This window comes from Mauremys mutica, chromosome 9 (genome assembly GCF_020497125.1).
Source record: "Mauremys mutica isolate MM-2020 ecotype Southern chromosome 9, ASM2049712v1, whole genome shotgun sequence".
NCBI classification, from domain to species: Eukaryota; Metazoa; Chordata; order Testudines; family Geoemydidae; genus Mauremys; species Mauremys mutica.
This window is the reverse complement of record NC_059080.1, coordinates 97,673,825-97,693,441: the sequence shown is the minus strand read 5'-3', so window position 1 is coordinate 97,693,441 and position 19,617 is coordinate 97,673,825. Positions and strand designations below refer to the sequence as shown.

Genomic DNA, 19,617 nt, shown 5'->3' with positions numbered 1-19,617 from the left:
TCCTGGATCTGTGTGCCAACCTCGCCCCAGCCCTCTGCGCAGGGACACCAAAATGAGAGCTGCACTGAGTGTGGAGAGGCAAGTGGCAATCACATTCTGGACACTTACAACTCCAGATTACTACCGGTCAGTGGTAAATCATTTTGGAATTGGGAAATGCACCGTGGGGGCTGCTGTCATGCAAGTATACAGGGCCATGAATTGTTTCCTGCTACACAGGACTGTGACTCTTGGCAGTTTGTAGGACATAGTGGATGGATTTGGAGAAATGGGGTTCCCAAACTGGCGTGGAGTGACAGACGGCGCGTATCTCACTATTTAGGCACCAGAGCACCTTGCCACAGAGTACGTCAACACAAATGGCTATTTGTCTGTGACTATACAAGCATGCAAGGGCTATTAGAAGAGCTCAATGCAGAGCTTGGCTGCCAGTGGGTGCAGAGCACCCACTAATTTTTCCCCGTGGGTGCTCCAGCCCCAGAACACCCACGGAGTCGGTGCCTACAGTGCCTGCTGAAGTTAACGCTGACTGGTGTGGGAAAGTGTCCTACCACGGAGGAAGAAATAAGACTGCCATCCCTAGAAACCTTCAGGAGAGGATTGCAGAGTAACTCCATGAAAGTTTTATCGAGCTCTCTCAGGAGGATTCAAGGGACATCCCTGTGTACATAACCCCACTGCTCCACACAGCTCCTCTTGCCTAACTCGCCTGTCACAACAGAGGCCCGTGGCTCGGGTTCCTCGGAGGTATCCATGGTGGTGTGCAGGACAGTGTTGGGATCTCCGCCAAGTATGATCTTCAGCTCTTTGTAAAAGTGGCAGGTCTGTGGCTCAGCACCAGCTCAACTGTTGGCCTCCCTGGCCTTTGATATGCCTGCCGCAATTTCTTTGCTTTCACACGACACTGTTGCTGGTCCCTATTGTACCCCTTCTGCATCCCCCAGGCAATCTGCTTATAGATGCCCATGTTTCTATGCCTGGTCCAGAGCTGTGCTTGTACAGAGTCTTTACCCACAGGCCAAGGAGATCCGGTACCTCCTTTCTGCTCCAAGCTGGAGCGCATCTGGAGCATGTAGCCAGTGTGATCAGCTGGGAAGTTGCACACAACAAAAGAGAGCTGCTAGGTGTGCTTGCCAAGCTGGACAATCAGGAAAAGATATTTCAAAAATTCATGGAGCGTTAAAGGGGAGGGGGGCCTTCCAGTCTCTGTGACCCCTGGGCAGTGGAATTCACAATTGTGACCACTGTCAGTGTCGGGCATTGTGGGACAGCTGCTGGAGGACTGTTAGGATCGACATAAGTAACGCAGTGTCTGCACTCACATTGTATTGACCTCAGTACATCGACCATGGCTCAATGCCGCTCAGGGAGGTGGTGTTGCTGCATCACTGTAACGGGGCACTTACATTGGTGGGAGACAAGCTCCAGTGTAGACACGTACACAAATAGGTCAGCGCAAGGTGGTTTACATCAGCTTTACTTTGTGGTTAGACCACACTTTAGACTGTAAACTTCTAGGGGCAAGGACTGTGTCTTTTGATATGTGTGTGCATTGCTAAGCACACTGATAATACTTAATGTATAATGAATAATAATCCCCCTGGCCTCACTATTCCAGTTTGAGACTGTCCACGGCTGAGGGCCTAATCCCCCATCCTGGTGCTGGTCTGTAACTGCGAACACCAGCTCGATGCTCTAAATGCCTGTCCTGTGGAAACTGCCTGCTGACTGTTCCTTTCCTGCCCAGGTCACCTAATCCTTGATGAAGATTTAGAGCGTTCTACCTTCATCCTCAGCACGGGCCCCATCGGGGCCTCAGAAGTCCTGACGGTGGTCTTCAGCAGCAGCCAGGAGCTGTCGACCCTGCCAGACGGTGCACTCCACCTCACGTTCCCCTCCATCCTCACGCCCCTCGTGGTGGCTGTCCCGGAAAGTGCGAGTGAGCCGGGAGGCTTGTGTGACGACAGGTTGGCCCTATGGTGATTTTCATGGCTTTCTCGGAGTCTATGCCATAGTGGGGGCTGAGGAGGTTATAGAAGGGGAGAGAAAGCAGAGGGGCTATAGGGCGGGGATAAGGAGCAGAGGGATGGTTCTGTGGTCACCTCAGCCCTGAGCAGATTCCCAGAATGCACCTTAACTTCACCAAACCTGAATACAGAGGCTCACGGTAGAGGATTTGCCCAGGTGTCCCCAGTTGTGGATTCCCACATTCTCCTCCTGTGTCCTCACAGGGGGGGCAGACCAGGAATTACCTGACAGGTAAATGCGGGAGGATGTTGGGGTTCAGGAAGACACTTCATGTTCCCTCCCTGATGAACTGTGGCTCTCCACTGGCCTGAGGTGGCAGTAAAGTCCCTATGGCCTGCCTGAGATACCCAGGTGTGAACTAAAGTCTGGTGCACATCCCAGGGTATCATCAGGGGAGGCTGTTAATCTCCCAGCTGCTGGAATGCCCAGGAGTGCATGGCGAGAGCTCTCTGCGCCGATAGGGAGAGAGGCTGCCCTGGATACGGGGTCTCTGCAGGCTGCTCAGCAGTGCAGCGGCTAACGTTCCCCAGCAGGCCAAGCCCACCCCTAGCGGGTGCTTTGCAGTCAGCTCATGATTGACTTGTCTTTTGTTTCAGTCCCACTAGCTGCTTTGGAGCTACTGGCCTGCGAAGTGAACAGTCATTCATCGTGCCTCCCGAGAGCACAGACATCTTCAGGGGCCAGGCCTACAATCCCTTCCCCTATGAATTCTCCTTTGAGCTGCTGGTCAAGGGGCCCTGCTTGCTGGCAGGTAGGAGGGTGATGTTTCTCCGTCGGCTTATTTTTCTCTCTCTTTCGGTGGCTCATCAATGCTCATGGAAGTGAAGTGTCAATAGAGCTGGACAGTGTGTGGGCAACAGCTGGCCAAGCCTCCCCCTGACAGCCCATCTAGTGCCCCTCAATCCCCATCCGCAGTCCACCCCCCACTATTCCAGCCCTGGGATAACAGAAACATGCAGCTCATTTCATGTCCCTTTATCCTGACCCAGCACAGCATGCTATTCCAACCCTCAGCTCCTAGCTTACTGATCCTACCCAGCAGCTATCAAAGCTCAAACAGGGGTTGCAGAATGTGACAAAGGCCCAAAATGAAGGGCACCAAATAATTACTGTTCCACTGCAGTTATGGGATTCATTCCCTCAGTGTAAATGGCTCTCTCTGTTAACTCAGATTCATGAGTCTGTTTCTGATGGAAAGTTTCCAACAATAAAAGCTAGGGGGGAACATGTAGGTAACGTTGGGACTAAAATGAGAGATGTCCCATGAAACAAAGGATATTGGATGATGCACCTCATTCCTGAAGACATTTCCTTTTGGTATTGAAGGAAAAAGCTACCTCCTGTCCCTCCGTCCAACCCCTTCTCCAAACCTGCTGCTTCTGCCTCCCTCCATCATTGAGCCTCTTTCCTGCTCCAGCCTCTGAACAATAAAACTAAAGGGTTGGGAGCTGAACTAACTTGGTGGGATCCCACCATAGCCAAGGAACCTCCTGACCTTCTCTCATGTTAACCTGGTCCGTCCGACCCTCCCCAATGTCCTTGTCTGATGTTATCTCTCCCTGGGACATGTCGTCATCTCTGATTAAGCTCCTCAAGGCAGAGAGAAGATTTTGATTACAAATGCCAAGCTGTGAACCAGTGGCATTCTCGTCGTGCTCCAATATACTCACCACAAACTTGAGAGAGGCAAAACCCATCCACCTCTTTGCTGACTTTATTATCACAAAACTCCAACCCAAGCCACCTCCCCAGGGCACTCACTGAAGACAAAAACACCCATAGATACCTCTAGTCAAAGGGCTACTGCCACTTCCGTTATATCCAGCAGGAATCAATTAACATCTCCTAGTGGTGTCCCAGTACCTTAGAACCAGGAGGGTCAGCTGAAGAACCCAACCAACCTGTTATATAAGTGCACCATTAATAATAGAATGAGAGCTCTTGGGTGAGTCAGAGAACGCAGGAAGGATCAAAGGGCATCTGAGGTAGGACAGTGGATGAGCCAGTCCACTTACTCCTGCCCCCAAATGCCATTGCACATCACGGATTTATGGGATAGCTGCTGAGACCAATCAACTCACGTCACCTGGGGTGGAGTCTTAGCCGCTACCACTTGGACCCAGCAGTAAAGGCCTAGCTCTTTCTTGCTTAGCCAATATCCTCCTTCACTCAGAGAAATGAAAGTGAGGAATGGCTGTGGGGAGAAGGGACGTGATGGGGATGAATTGCACAGAGACTGGAGTGTGTGCCTGAGAGGCTAGGGGAACTGATCCTATTAGCGTTGGCTCAAGGCCCACCTGCCTCTGAGGTGCTGCACTCCAGCCTCAATGAGCATCAATCTGGAGAAAATGTCTGTTGGTGCTGAGTGGTTTATAGGCCCCTCTCTGGTAGGAGGAGGAGGTACGCCAGGAAGAGAAATATCAAGAGATCCCAGCTGCACTGTGAGCATCCCCACAGTCCTTTTTAGACCTTGAAGAGGCTCTTCTCTGCCTCCCCTGAGCTACTGAGTCTGGGGGCGGGGATGTTGGCACTGAGCACTGGTGTGAATATTACACTGGGTGGTGACTAGCCTCAGTGGAGGCCAGGCTCAGGTGAGTGGCTGTGTGTGGGGTGGCATAAGGGTGAGCAGGGAGGGCTGCTCAGGGAAGACTCTGGCCAAGTGGGATGGGCAGAGGGTTCTCAGCAGATAGCCTGTGGCTTTCTTCTACTGTCCCTTATGCGCGGAGCCCCTTTCCTTCCACTTGCACCCTCTCCTCCTTCAGTCTCTCCTCAAAACACACTTCCTCCTTCTGCGAGGCCTCCAAACCTTAACCTTCCCTCTTAGCAAATGTGTTTAAACCCGTGCCCCTGTGTGAGTGTAAGTGCTTGTGCTCATGGCTGTGTGTGTTTGCATGCACTTGTGTAAGCAGGTATGTGTGTGAGTGCACATCTGTGTGCATGCATGAGTGCTTGTCTCTGTGTGTGAGCACATGTGCATGCATGGCTCTATGTGTGCATATGCACCTGTGTTTGAATGTGCCTGAGTGTGTGTGTGTATGTGTTGGTATAAATACTCCTGTGTATGGAAGCATGGGTGTGTGCACATTCGTGTGTGAGTACTTGCATGTGAATGAAGTTCTGGAACAGCCTTCCATGGGGAGCAGTGGAGGCAACAAACCTAACTGGTTTCAAGACTGAGCTTGATGGGTTTATGGTAGGGTGACCAGATGAGAGGAAGAAAATATTGGGACACACGGGGGTCCGCTGGCGGAGGGGGAAAAAGAGAATTGAGTGCTGGCGGAGCGAAATATCAGGACAAATTGCATCCCGACCAAAGATCAGTCGGGATGCGGGACAAACACCTAAATATTGGGATGGTCCCGATTTTATCGGGATGTCTGGTCACCCTAGTCTATGGAGGGGATGGTATAATGAGATTGCCTACCATGGCATATGGCCCATCCGCGACTGCTAGTAGCAAATAATCCCAGTGGCCGGAGATGGACCCTAGATGCGGAGGGCTCTGAGTTACTACAGAGAATTATTTCCCAGGTGTCTGGCTGGTGGGTCTTGCTCACATGCTCAGAGTCTTAACTGGTCGCCAGATTTGGGGTTGGAAAGGAATTTTCCCCAGGTTAGACTGGCAGAGACCTTGGGGGTTTTTATGCCTTCCTTTGTAGTGTAGGGCACGGGTCACTTGCTGATTTGAACTAGAGTAAATGGTGGATTCTCTGTAACTTGAAGTCTTTAGATCATGGTTTGAGGACTTCAATAACTCAGCCAGAGGTTATGGGTTTAGTATAGACAGGGGCGTGCACAAGATGGGACAAGCAGGGACACATGTGCCCCCAATAATCAGCAGGGGCACAGAACTCCTCTGGGGTTAGGGTGGGGAGAGGCAGCTCCTCTGGACCTGGGGTGGCGGGCTCGAGGAGAGAGCCAGCTCCTCCGGTTCCAGGGCCAGGGGGGCAGGGAGAGACAGAACGCACCCCTCCAAGAGTGGTCACATTGTTATTCCTGCGCACACCCCTGCGTACAGGAGTGGGTGGGTGAGGTTCTGTGGCCTGCGATGTGCAGGAGGTCAGACTAGATGATCATAATGGTCCCTTTTGGCCTTAAAGTCTATGAGTCTATGTGTGACAGTGAAAGGAGGCTGATGGAAATTCCTGACGGGGAAGGATAATGTTGCCTCTCTGCCAAGCAATACCAGATTTTCAGGGCCTTGTATAATGATGTTAGCCAAATATAACCCCCAAGTTTGAATGTGCCTGAGTATGTCTGTATATGTGTTGGAGGCAGGTAAATGAGAAAATTCTGTCTATTTCAGTTTGACAGACCCTTCCTCCCTCTCATGGGATGGATCTGTTTTATTTCAGCAGAGCTGGTAGTGTGGCCTGTAGTTAAGGTTGCATAAACTTTCCATTATAAGACCCTGTTTTCAGTTGCTTATAACTTTGCCAAAGTTTAAGTATTTGGACTGAAATTTTCCATGCCAGATGTCTGCCTCGGCCTGAGTTGTTTTGAAACATTTCTGCTGAAATGGTTTGGCTGTTTCCAAGAGCAAAATTAGGGAAAAATACATTGTTTGTCCAGACCAAAAATGCAACTTTAATTTGGCCCTTTTGCATATGCATTGTGGTATAGTCTTTAATCACATGATCACATACTACAGCTTCATTCAGTGCCACAGAATGGACAGTGCCTTGGGAAGGAATCAGGGTTGGCTGTAGTTTGTCAGATCTGCCTCATTTGTTGCTGAAGTAGGAAGTTGAGAAATGGATGAGGCAGGGGATTCCAGGACAAGAAAGGTTAAGACAACTGAATGTCTCCCTGGAGAACTGGATTCTATCCATGCCTCTGCCCCCGAGTTCCTAGGTGATTCTGGGAAAGTCACTTAAATCAAAATGTTCATGGTTGGCCACTAATGATGTGTTACACCTTTTCTGGATGCCCAGCGTGAGATACCTATGGCCAGATGTGCAAAGTGCTCAGAATGGCGACTGCAGACTGTTAAGTGTCAGAGGGGTAGCCGTGTTAGACTGTTGGAACTGTGCTTTGAACATATCAAGTCCTGGTACTCTGGAAAATCAGGCCCCAGGTGTCTCACATTGGGGTCACCCACATTAGTGGACACTTAACAATTTTAGCCTTATTCGCTCTGTGCTTCAATTCCCCATCTGTAAAATGGGCAGGATAATAGCACCTGTTCCCACAGACTCGATCATTTAGGCCTAGATTTTTAAAGGTATTTAGGCGTTTCTGTGTATCAGTGTTGCAACATCTGCCTGATTTAGGTGCCTAAGTCCCATCAACAATCAATGGGATTTTGTCTCCTAAATGCCTTTTGAAAATGAGATTTAGGTTCCCAAATTGGTTAGGTGTTACAACACCGAGTGCAGCAATGCCCGAGTACCTTTAAAAACAACAAACCCTGGGCCTTTACCCCTACCTCCCCGAGCCCCTTAGTCATTGTAACTTCTGCTTCCTATTCTTCCTCTGCCCTGCAGGCTTGGAGAGCCCATCGCATGCCCTACGGGCTGATGCAAACCCCTATGCCAACTCTGCCTCCACCATTTGTGTTACCTTGGCAGAGGGTCACCAGTGTGACAGGAGTCTGGAGATTATCTTGTACCCCTGTGGTAAGAGGAACAAGTGAACCAATGTTACACTGGGAGCATGCTTTTAACTTGGAGTCCACAGCTAGGGTAAACTCAGGAGGCACTGGCTCTGGGAGCTCAAGGCCTCTACTAACAGGAGCGCTGGCTGTGGGAAGCTCCTGGTTATTACAGCTCAAGACTCTTCCAGCTGGTGGTGCTGTGGAGAAGGGAGCAGGCATGCTAAGCAGGCGGAAGCTCTCTGTTGCTTAATTCTCTGCCTCTCCTAGTGGGGGTGCTGCCAGTGGAGTAAACCCCAATTCTCTTACATGGAGACATATTTAGTATTTCAGAGGCATTTTCCATCTGGACTGATTTACAGTCCTAGAAGAGCTGCCTGTGTCGGGCCCATTTTGTTCTGCAGCCCATTTCATAAGGGAGAGGACCTTTCACAGACCCAGCTCCCCTCCCAACCCCTCATTTCCCAACCGCCTGGTCCTCATGACTCTAAATTCTGCGGAGCACCAGGAAGTGCCCCAGGGCCATAGGGTGGGAGCCACTGACTTCTCTGATGTTTGTCCTTTTGCCCAGAGCCCCATCGCCCTCACCTGGTCATTGAGTCGGGTGCCATGACGTACCAGGAGTATGAGGCGCACATCAGGAGTCGTCGGGATTACGTGCGAATTGCCAAGAAGGACAGTGATGGGGAGAGACAGGTGACCAGCCCTGGAGGGTCTTTAACAGGGTGGTCCTGGAGGGGGAGGTGTCAGGGCCAGTTAGAGGACTCGGGTGGGAGAAGTCTGAGACATGGGGGAAACAGCTGGGCAAGGATGTGTGAGGCTCACGGGGAGGTGCCTGTGGAAGGGGGATGTGAGGCTTGAGGATCCCACCCCACCCCTGTCTCTCTCTCGTGCTCACAGGTGGCCTTCGTTCAAAAGCGATTCCACAAAGACATCTTCCACAACCCGGTCCTGATGCTGAACTTCTGTCCTGAGGTGGGCAGTTTGCCTACTGACCTCCAGACGGTCACCCGGGAAATCCTCTTCCTCATCGACCAGAGCAGCAGCATGAGTGGCCCCAACATCATCAGGATCAAGGTCAGGGGGAAAAGGGCCCAGCTTGGGGGCAGGCGGCATAAGACCCACCTAGGGGAAGAAAGCCAGGAACAAGCAGTGGCCAGGATGGCTCCGAGTCCTCAGGGTGAATCACTGACTTGTCTCAAATCTTCCCATTAGGGGTGAGGTGAGAGGGAGGAGACATTAGGTCACCCAGAGCCCTCAGATTCCTTTCCTCCTTATCAGTGGGGCCTGATGGACAGACACTATGTTAATCCCCTTGGTGGATCAGCTGCTTAACAGGCAGGCTGGCTACCTCTTCCCTGTGCTGCTGCTGCTGCTGCATTTGAGGTCAGCTGAGGGACTTGCTAACAATCCCTGGATTTGAATGTTGTGGGGAGGGGCCAGGTCATGCCATTTTCTTTGGAGGAGACAGACTGCAGTTTGCTTCCCCACTGAAGTCTGCTGACCATCTGGGCAGGGTGTAAGACCCATCTCTCTTCTCGAGCTTTTGCTTAGGGTGGCAGGGAGGGACATGATATCCTGGAGGGGCAAGACTCTTTAGTTAGTTCTGAAAATGCTTTGGTCAAAGCGGAGATACTTTAGAGACTAGAATGGAAGGAAGACAGACAGACATCACCGACTGATCTGTATTAGAAACAGCGAAGGGAGGAGGTAACTGAACAATATGCAGGGTCAGTCCATGCTGCAGGGAAAAGACAAGGCAGATTGAGGCTGTTAATAAGAATGGCTTTTAAAGAAACGGTTGGGGGAAGTGAAGGATAGAGACATTAGAAAATGAGGAGGGGATGACATCAGTGCTGACTCAGATGTTTAAGGTTCTGAGCTGCTCAAAAAAAAATTGTCTTAAATTAATAAAGCAAAGAGGTTTGGGACACTCAGGGCCAAATCCATCTCCCTCCTCCGTGAGCCCCTGGGCCATGGGACCAATATGACTTTGCATAGTATGAACAGGTGTAGGGGCATTGGACATGCAGTAGGCGAGTGAAGTCCTCTGCACAGCAGAGGAGTGGGGAGAGAGATGTGGATGAGCCAGAGGTGGGACCAGTGGATCTGCTGCTGTGTGGATCCTCTCATCTCCTTCCTCCCTGTGGGATGAGCTGTGTAAAAGCCCTGCATAGGCTACTGCAGCAACTGAACTGAAAGGTCTTTGCAGAATGGCTCCACAGCCGCTCTGCAGCCTAAGGAAATACTCCTTCACACCTTCCCTACACATCTCCACAGCCCAGCTATTCAGGCTGGATTTGCTGCATAGGGAATAGTGAAGATCTGTTGATAAAACCAGGTGAGGGAATACTTGGAAAATGTGACCATATAAAGATTAGCTAGTCTGGATGGCCCTGACCCCAGGCCATTAGGGGAATAAACTCATAAATCCATTTGATCACTGAACTGTTTCTGTAAAGTCTTGGAGAACTGGAAAGATATGAGAGGACTAGAGAAAAATACCAGTCCTTAAAAAATGCAAGAGAATGATCCTGGCAATTATTGTCTTGTATGTCTAACTCAGGGGTCGGCAACCTTTCAGAAGTGGTGTGCCGAGTCTTCATTTATTCACTCTAAGTTAAGGTTTCGCGTGCCAGTAATACATTTTAACGTTTTTAGAAGATCTCTTTCTATAAGTCTATAATATATAACTAAACTATTGTTGTATGTAAAGTAAATAAGATTTTTAAAATGTTTAAGAAGCTTCATTTAAAATTAAATTAAAATGCAGAGCCCCCCAGACTGGTGGCCAGGACCTGGGTAGTGTGAGTGCCACTGAAAATCAGCTTGCGTGCCACCTTCGGCACGCGTGCATAGGTTGCCTACCCCTGGTCTAACTTCTATCCCTGCTAGAATAATGGGACAGGTACTCTGAGAACACTGTTTATAGAGTAAAAGCAATAAGTGGCTGTACAGAATAAATCATGTCAAGCAAATTTGATTGCTCTTTCTAATAAGGCCTGGTCTACACTACGCGTTTAAACCGGTTTTAGGAGTGTAAAACCGATTTAACGCCACAACCGTCCACACTAGGAGGCACCTTATATCGATTTTAATGGCTCTTTAAACCGGTTTCTGTACTCCTCCCTAACGAGAGGAGTAGCGCTAGTATCGGTATTACCATATCGGATTAGGGTTAGTGTGGCCGCTGATCGACGGTATTGGCCTCCGGGCGGTATCCCACAGTGCACCACTGACCGCTCTGGACAGCAATCTGAACTCGGATGCAGTGGCCAGGTAGACAGGAAAAGCCCCGCGAACTTTTGAATATTTCCTGTTTGCCCAGCGTGGAGCTCCGATCAGCACGGGTGGTGATGCAGTTAAAAATCAAAATAAAGAAAGAGCTCCAGCATGGACGATGCGGACGTGATCGCTGTAAGGGCAGGCAAATCTGTTCTATCAGCGCTCCGTTACAGAAGACGAAATTCAAAATCATTTTTTAAATATCTCCAGACAGACGCCATAGCAGGGACTCAGCGCACTGCTGCGTGGCAAGCGTAACGGAAAGCCAAAGAATCAAATGGACGCTCATGGACTGGAGGACTCAAGCTATCCCACAGTTCCTGCAGTCTCTGAAAAGCATTTGCATTCTCGGCTGAGCGCCAAATGCTTCTAGGGTCAAAAACAGTGTCCGCAGTGGGTCAGGGCATAGCTAGGCAATTTACGCACCCCCCCACCCACCCCCAGAAGTGAAAGGGAAAACAATCCTGTCTTGACTCTTACATGTCACCCTATCTTTACTGAATGCTGCAGATAGACGGGATGGTGCAGCACTCAACACCAACATCCTTGCTCCCCCCGCCATGGGTGGCTGATGGTACAATAAGATTGATACCCATCGTCATCATCAGCCTATTGGCACATGGGGCAGTGCAAAAGGACTGGTAACCATGCGTACTAGCATCTGTCAGGTCGATCAAGGGTGCCTGGTCCTAATTTTTCCTGGTAGATGGTGCAGTATGGCTGATATCCATCATCGTCATAGCAACAGGGGGCTGAGCTCCATCAGCCCCCACCCTTCATGTGTAAAGAAAAGATTCAAGTGCCCCTGAACTAGCAGAGGGATGCTGGGCTCCTCTCCTACACACTCCTTACTGTCCTGTCTGGACTATCATAGCAGCTGGAGGCTGCCTTCACTAACAAGTCACTGTGTCTTATTCCTGCATTCTTTATTACTTCATCACACAAGTGGGGGGACAATGCTACGGTAGCCCATGAAGGCTGGGGGAAGAATGAAATGAACAGGTGGGGTTGTTGCAGGAGCACCCCCTGTGAATAGCATACAGCTCATAATTTCTGCAGGATCTGACACAGAGCAGCTGTGCTCTCTGGTTCTCTGATACAGTGGTTCTCTAGTACACTTGCCCATATTCTAGGCAGGACTGATTCTATTTTTAGATACCAAAAAGGAGGGATTGACTCAGGGAGTCATTCCCAATTTTGGCTTTTGCGCCCCTGGCTAAGAGCAGCCAGGGGCACTTATGACAGCAGCAAATGGAACAGTGCAAAAGGACTGGTAGCCATGATCATCTTATTACCAATTTATGGATTGGTAGATGGTGCAGTATGGCTGATAACCATCTCTGCTGTCATGCAAAAGCAAAAGCATGCTGCTGTGTAGCGCTGCTGAATCGCCTCTGTCAGCGGCATCTAGTACACATACGGTGACAGGCACAAAAGGCAAAACAGGCTCCATGATTGCCATGCTATGGCATCTGCCAGGGCAATCCAGGGAAAAAAGGCGCGAAATGCTTGTCTGCCGTTGCTTTCCCAGAGGAAGGAGTGACTGACGACATTTACCCAGAACCACCCGCGACAATGATTTTTGCCCCATCAGGCACTGGGATCTCAACCCGGAAATGCCAAGGGGCGGGGGAGGCTGCGGGAACTATGGGATAGCTACGGGATAGCTACCCACAGTGCAACGCTCCAGAAATCGACGCTAGCCTCGGACCATGGACGCACACCACCGATTTAATGTGTTTAGTGTGGCCGCGCGCACTCGATTTTATAAAATCTGTTTTACAAAACCGGTTTATGCAAATTCGGAATAGTCCCGTAGTGTAGACGTACCCTAGGAGAACAGTAGAAGTAGTGAATGAAAGGAACATGGCAGTTCGAGAGAGACTTCAGGAAAGAAAACACTTGATTGTGCCCCCTGAAATCGTGCTTGAAACATTAATTCTGATTGGCTCGGATAGAAGCACTGGAACCTGACTGAAGGACTGAACAAAGGGTCCTGACAAATGGCAGCGGGTAGAGCTGTGAGGAGGTTTCTAGTGGGGATTGTAGGGGTTGTTATCAGGACCTGTCTGAGTTCACGTGTTAATAGTGATACTTGTATGCAGCAGTGTTGTAGCCCTTGGTCCCAGGATATTCGAGAGACAAGGTGGGGGAGGTTGTACCTTTTACTGGACAATTTCTGGTGGTGAGAGCGAGATGCTTTTGAGCTTACACAGAGCTCTCACAACAGAAGTTGGTCCAATAAAAGATATTACCTCCCCCACCTTGTCTCTCTAATAGTGGTACTTAGCGTTTACATAGTGTTTCACAGATTTAAGGTGCGGTGTAAACATGAGCTAATTAATTCTCATTATAATTTTCATGTAATGATCTGAAAGCATGTTAATGAAGTTCACAGAAGAGACTAACTGAAGAGGTGATACAAGCACCAGTGAGGGCAGGAAGATGAGGCAAAGAAACCTAAGGAGATTAGAACAATGGTCTGCAAATAAACTGAGATTCCTCATGGGAAAATGCAGCTCTCCCACCTGGGGAGAGGGACTGAAACAGGAACAGGATGGGATGGCCTTGTCCGAGACCCTGGAATCCTTGGCCCGTATCGAATGTGTGTGTAAATATATAGGGGCAGATCGACTCCCTCAGTCCATAGCTCCACGGTGACCCAATGGCTGAAGTAGCCTGTGCGGGGCACTTAAGCAGCTGAGGCTTTAACCAGAAATACACCCACATCGTCCCCCTCTAGCCCATTCCAAAGCCTGGGATCATCGTCCTTGCCTGACCCTCTGACCCCAGCACACCCCCGCAGCCGTCCAGTGGCTCCCCTTCTCCACTGCATCCAATCCAAGCTGCTTGTCCTCCCTGTCAAGGCCACTCGCAGCTCAGCTTCTTCCTGCTGCTTGTCACATTGTCTCCGGCCTCCTTCCCCCCAGTGAGTCCAGCCTCAGCCTCGCATTTGTCTGCTTCTCCCCCAACAGTCCCCACACCTCCGGCCACGCCGGCCCTTGTGCGTGGAGCATCCGTTTTCAACTGACCCAGCAAGGCCAGGGGGGCAGCTGAGACTGAGAGGAGGGAAGCGACCTGGCCCAGTGGCCCAGTGAGTGCCAGTGCTGGGACGTGACTCCGCAGAGAGGTGTTCTAGCCTTGTGCCACACAGGGAGGGGTCCCAGAGGCCAGGCTTGTTGAGAAGTGTCAGAAGTTGAACGGACCCGCAGAGGGAATGCAGGCGTGTTCTCTCTAGCCCGCGCACCAAGGCTTTGTCCAGTCCGGTTCTGAACGTTCCCAGCAGTGGGGTGCTCAGCCCTTCCCCTGGAAGATGGTTCCCCAGCCTGGTAGATCTCCTTGGTAGGGAGTGGTGCATATTGATGGACAGGGTGTGTCCCACTTACAGTGGATCAGCCTCGCTCTCCGCCCTCCCCATCATCACTGGCCTCACCTGCCCTATGTGTTATATTTCGTTTCTTCCCAGGAGGCCTTGCTGGTGGCAATGAAGAGCCTCCCTTCAGGCACCTTGCTGAACATTGCTGGATTCGGCTCCCACATCAAACCCCTCTTCCCAGCAAGCAAGCCCTGCAGCAATGTGAGTGTGGTGCATGTGAGGAGTCCTGGCCCTCGGGACCCAGATGATGCCATCACAACCTGGCTTAAGGGGCCCCCATGCACCAGTCTCCCTCGCTCATCCAGGTCTGAAGCCTTCACTACGCTTCCCCACCTCACGTTGACACCCCATGACCAGCCCCTCCAATAATCAAGGCCCCCTGGTCCACATCCCTGGCTCTTCATGGGCTATGGCTGCTTGGTGCGCTCTCATCATGAGCTTGTTAAACACCTAAGTCATTTTCTCTGGCTCCTGTGATTGAAAGTTAGCTGCTCCCACGGTGTGAGCAGCGCTGGCCAACAGATTGGTGTTCGGCATCGGGCTCCTTGCTTCAACATGACCATAGTGTGGTGGGATCGTAGACAAGAGGGGAGAAGAGTGAGAATTTGGGGGTGATTCTGTGGGCTTGGGGTGCCCCTGTAATCCGCGCTGTCTGTGTCAGCAGGAGAACCTCAGGCTGGCCTGTGAGCACATACAGAAGCTCCGGGCTGATATGCATGGGACCAACCTCCTGGCTGCTCTGACCTGGATCCTGGGGCAGCCTCTGCACCGCGGTTACCCGCGCCAGCTCTTCATCTTCACGGATGCCAACGTCAGCAATGCGGGCGAGGTCATGGAGCTGATTCGGAGGCAGGCCAGCACCGTCAGGTACCGAGTGTGTGTGTGTGTGGGGGGAGGGGAACAAACCCAGGGGAGGGACAGGGCAAGAATCTTCCTGCTGAGGGGATGGGGAACTAGCCGGCAGCCCCTGGTGCCAGAGGGGAGCAGAGGGCCCTGCGTTAATACTGTTATACCCAGGGCTTAAATTCTCATAGGGTATTTCCCTGAGCCCCTCACAATGCCCCTCCCCCCCGGGCTCCCTATGAAACCCCCCAGGGCTCTGAGCTTAAGCTGGGGGGCAGGGCCACATGGTGCACTATGGCTTGGAGCTTCAGCCCTATGGATCTGAAAATATTTACTGGAATTTAGGCCCTGGTCAGAGCCGTCACTAGGGTACGGCTGCCCTGGAGCCCGCTCGTTGGGGCCCCCGCAGCGGCTGCCCTGAATCGCCATACCCTAGGGACGGCTCTGGGGGGGTGTCATGCGGGGGGCAGTAGGCTGGTTCGGGGGGGCGGGATTGGGGGGGCAGGCTGGCCTGCGGGGTTAGTGAGAGGCCTGGCACCGGCAACGGGGGTCGGGCCCGCATTCACCGGCGAGAAGTGGCAGCAGCGAGCCCAGCCCTCCCCGCTGGCTCCCAGCATCGCTCTGGGGAGGGGGCGGAAGCCGGAAAGAGGTGGGGCAGGGGTGGGAAGAGGTGGGATGGGAAGTTGGGGGAAGGGGTGGAGTGGGGGCAGGGCCTGGGGCAGAGGGGGGATTGTCGCAGGCCCCACCCCCCCCAGGGATGGCCCTGTTCCTGGTTAAACCAAAGTTCACTCCTGAGAGAATAACTCCAGGCCCCCATCACACACACCTCAGATTTCCCTTTTCATAGAAAATTTTGACATTTTGAAATTTGTTTTTGTTCTCATGAATTTCTCACGAAACAGAATTTCTGAAAAACTTTTGGATCTGGAGAATGTTTGTTTGTTCCAGAATTTCAAATTTTTGTTTGGGGGTTTTGAAATGTTACCTTGATTTTTAATTGTAATCTTCATGTCGTTTTCATTATTTTTACATTACTTCAAATGCCAGCATGCCAGACTGTTTAATTAAAACACAAACAGGAGACTCAGATCTAGAAAAGAAGATGCGATGTTTCAATCAGTACTAAGTAGCAGCTGCCCTCTAATGATTGTAAACATAAAATAAAACAATAAGAAAATATTATAACTATTTTATTGTGTCGTAGTATGGCAGGTCTATAGCAGAGGTGCATATTGTGCATTATTGCTATGGACATGTCATGAAATAATATAAAGAATAATACAAATATATAAATTAAAATAAAAAATAAAGCCCCCAAATTTTGAATTTTCAAAATGAAAATTGAAAATGTTCTTTGTTTTGAGTTTTTGTTTTAAATTTGGCATGTTTCTACAAAGGTATTACCTCACCCGCCTTATCCTGTCATCCCGGGACCAAGACGGCTACGCCAGCACTGCTTACCCTGTATTTCTAAATGTTTTGATTTTGACAATAGTGGCATTTTCAAAAAACTTTCCATGGAACATTTCCGACCATCTCTAACCTCAAACCCCAAGCGAAGGGTCTCGGAGCCTTCTCTGCCAGAGACCCCGTGCAGACCTGGTCCCAGAAAACCTACAAATATCCCAGCCCGAGTGGGGTGGCTCAGTGTCTCCTCCTTTCAGGCTGGAGCCATCCCCGTCGAGGCCGGTGGGTCTCAGAGCAGGCCCCAAGGTTGCTTTTAAGCAGTTTTGCTTATCCCTGCAGGTGTTTCAGCTTTGGCCTGGGCTCCGGAGCCTGCCGGAGGCTCCTGAGAGGCCTGGCCACGGTGAGCAAAGGTCGGGCTGAGTTCCTGAGCCCTGAGGAGAGGCTGCAGCCCAAGGTAACTGTCCTCCCTCTGCACCAGGATTTTGGACTCACTTGTGGGGGTGAGAGCACTGAGGTCTCTATTAACCAAGGATGCCTAAAGCTCACCCACCGTACCGAATGGGCATAGAACGACACTGGTCTCAGCTGCCCTCTTTCTGTTGCAGAGGGCAGCCTACAGAGGGCACCCACAGGTGCAGCCTGCAGACAGACCAGGGGGCTTGGCATGTCACCCAGCTTGTGGCATGTGCTGTGTGGCTCATGGCAGGGACCATGGGTCTCCAACACAGAGCGCGCCACTTTGATCTGGCAGCATGGCTACGTGGCCCTGGCTGTGATGGGTTCCGTTGTGCTGGGCAATGGCCAGTGGCCAAGATGCTGGGTTAATCAACTGCAAACACACACTGAGAGATGGTCCCTGCCCCAGTCAGCTTACAACCTGAACAGACAAAGGAAGTAGTGGTATACTCGTGATACGGATGGGAGAGCGATTAGGGCCCAGATCCTCAAAGGAGTTTAGGCTCCTAGCTTCCATTGAAATCAAGGCTCCGAGGATCTGAGGATCTGGGCCTGGGTGACTTGCCCAAGATCACGCAGAATGAGTGGCAGAGCCAAAAGTCAAACCCAGCTCTCCCGAGTCCCACCTGTCCCTCCCACCATTCCCCCGCTCTTTGTCACTTAGGCCCTGGGGGTGAAGGGCCTCGTGTTTGCTTTTGAGGCCCCTGGGTACCTAGGCTGGTGCTCAGAGTGGTGTCCTGGGCTCTGGAGAGAGCTGCATCCATCTCCCGTCAGTGGGAGGGAACTTAGTGCAATGGGAGCTCTGAGGGGGTAAGTGTAGGGGGAGAAGAATTAAGGTGCCTCCCCCCTGAATGACTTTGAAAGATGTTTTAGTGCCCAGATCAGGCTTTGCTTGTGTACTCACTCCCCTAGGACCCACCGAGCCAGCTCTGTGCCAGTGTTCAGCAAGGCATTGGCCACCAGCATTTAACAGGGCCCCTGTAGCCCCAGATCTACCCGCATCCCCTACTCTAGCTTGGGTCCTGCTGTCAGTGTTTCTGTGCCATCTTGTGACCCAGAGCCACTTGCAGTGTCTGGGAGGCCCAGTCTGTGCTCCGTGCTCTGGGTGGCTCAGCGCTCAGTGTCCGTCATCTGCTTCTCGGGGCCAACAGCTGGTTGGTAATTCAAAGGGTTGGCGCCCCCCCGAGTGCGTGTGGCAGTGGAACATATAGATGGGGAGGCTGAGAGCTCTGAGGGCTGATGGGTCTGGTTTCTGCCCCCTCCTCAGCTGATAAAGTCTCTGAAGAAGGCAATTGAGCCTGCCGTGAGCGACATCACCATAGACTGGTATGTGCCTGACACCATGGAGGCTCTGCTGTCGCCCAATGAAATCGCAGCCTTGTACCCAGGAGACCGGCTCATCAGCTATTGCACCCTCTACAACATCGCCAGCTTCCGGGACAAGAAGACAGTAAGAACCCTCTGTGTAGTGGGGGTGGGGCTCTTCCACCGGGCCGTGCTCACCGGTGGGGATTGGACAATAGCTGCTGGAGCCCTGGATGGCTGCGCCCTGGTGTATTTCTTCCCCTCTCATGATCTGATGCCAACAGGAGGGCCTCTCTCTGTGGCTGTGGCAACTACCTTGTCCTCTTGTTTTGCCAGGGCAGAGAACGGGTGTGTAGGAGCCTTTCGCGGGGCTCTGTGGGGTCAGCATTCCAGTCCCAGGATGAGGCATTTAGCCCAGATGTGGCTCACCCGCACCCAGCTGAGGAGAGCCAGGACATCAGTCAAGCCCTGCAGGAGATTTCCCGTGAGATTTCCCTGGAGTTTTCCGCCGGGGGCGTCGAGGAGTCTGAGAAGAGTGAGTGGAGCAGCGAGTGAGCACTTGGTGTGGGAGTGGGGCTGGCTGCACCTGGGGAACTTGGCCAGTGAGAGAGATGTTCATCCACAGAGGAGCTGCAGAGGCAGGATGCTGACCCCTGACCCGGCTGGTCTCTTACTGCCTGCTCTCAGCCTTCGAGGCTTCGCAGCACCCACCCCTCTTGTCTGGAGACAGCTGGCCAAAGGATGAGTCCCTGCCAGGCAGGGTCAGAGGGCTGGGGTGAGGGGGAGCGTCTCTTTCCCCAGTAGAGTAGGGTTGCTGCTTGTCTCTCTCCTTGGCAGGTGTGGATCCTGTTTCTGACATCTGGAAGAGGATTTACCAGGCCTCCTACATCCAGGAGCAGTATGTCCTCACTCACTGCTCCATCAGCACCGACCGGAGCCAGGGCTTACTCTCCCACGGCTCCACCAGCAGCGAGTCCACTGGCTCCAGGGACATAGCTCCTGAGAGTGGCTCGCTGGCCTGCACTCTTGAAGCCAACTCTCAGCAGGGACAGAAGAGCGTTTCTCTGTGCGACTCCTCCACCAAATCTGCTCCACTCCCGCAGGCTGGGCTGACTGCTGCCACCAAGGTGAGGTGTGGCCGAGCCCCTGGCTGGCCACGGCTGGGACTGCCATGAGTAGAGAAGGCTGGGGTGGTCCATCTCCTCTTGCCTCATGTACCTGCCCCCGCCCACAAATGGGTGTGAATTTCTTCTAAATCTCCTGCTCAGTCCCCAGTGGAGACAGAATCCTCTATCATGGTGACCGAGGCAGTCCCCCGGTTCCT

At 51.8% G+C, this 19,617-nt stretch overlaps 1 protein-coding gene across 14 annotated transcripts in view; it reads left to right on the top strand.

The window, feature by feature from the left end:
• VWA5B2 (von Willebrand factor A domain containing 5B2) overlaps window positions 1–19,617 on the top strand; it is a 66,396-nt gene that overhangs the window by 37,969 nt on the left and 8,810 nt on the right. For 10 of the 14 annotated variants that reach the window (XM_045029967.1, XM_045029973.1, XM_045029974.1 and 7 more), the window contains 11 exons: window positions 1,748–1,979; window positions 2,625–2,779; window positions 7,515–7,646; window positions 8,193–8,317; window positions 8,522–8,698; window positions 14,373–14,483; window positions 14,944–15,149; window positions 16,872–16,986; window positions 18,256–18,438; window positions 18,630–18,828; window positions 19,131–19,420. In XM_045029967.1, the coding sequence (XP_044885902.1) occupies window positions 1,748–1,979; window positions 2,625–2,779; window positions 7,515–7,646; window positions 8,193–8,317; window positions 8,522–8,698; window positions 14,373–14,483; window positions 14,944–15,149; window positions 16,872–16,986; window positions 18,256–18,438; window positions 18,630–18,828; window positions 19,131–19,420 (1,925 nt within the window). The remainder of the gene's footprint in view (window positions 1–1,747; window positions 1,980–2,624; window positions 2,780–7,514; window positions 7,647–8,192; window positions 8,318–8,521; window positions 8,699–14,372; window positions 14,484–14,943; window positions 15,150–16,871; window positions 16,987–18,255; window positions 18,439–18,629; window positions 18,829–19,130; window positions 19,421–19,617) is intronic. The other 4 variants (XM_045029979.1, XM_045029978.1, XM_045029977.1 and 1 more) reach the window with 4 other exon arrangements.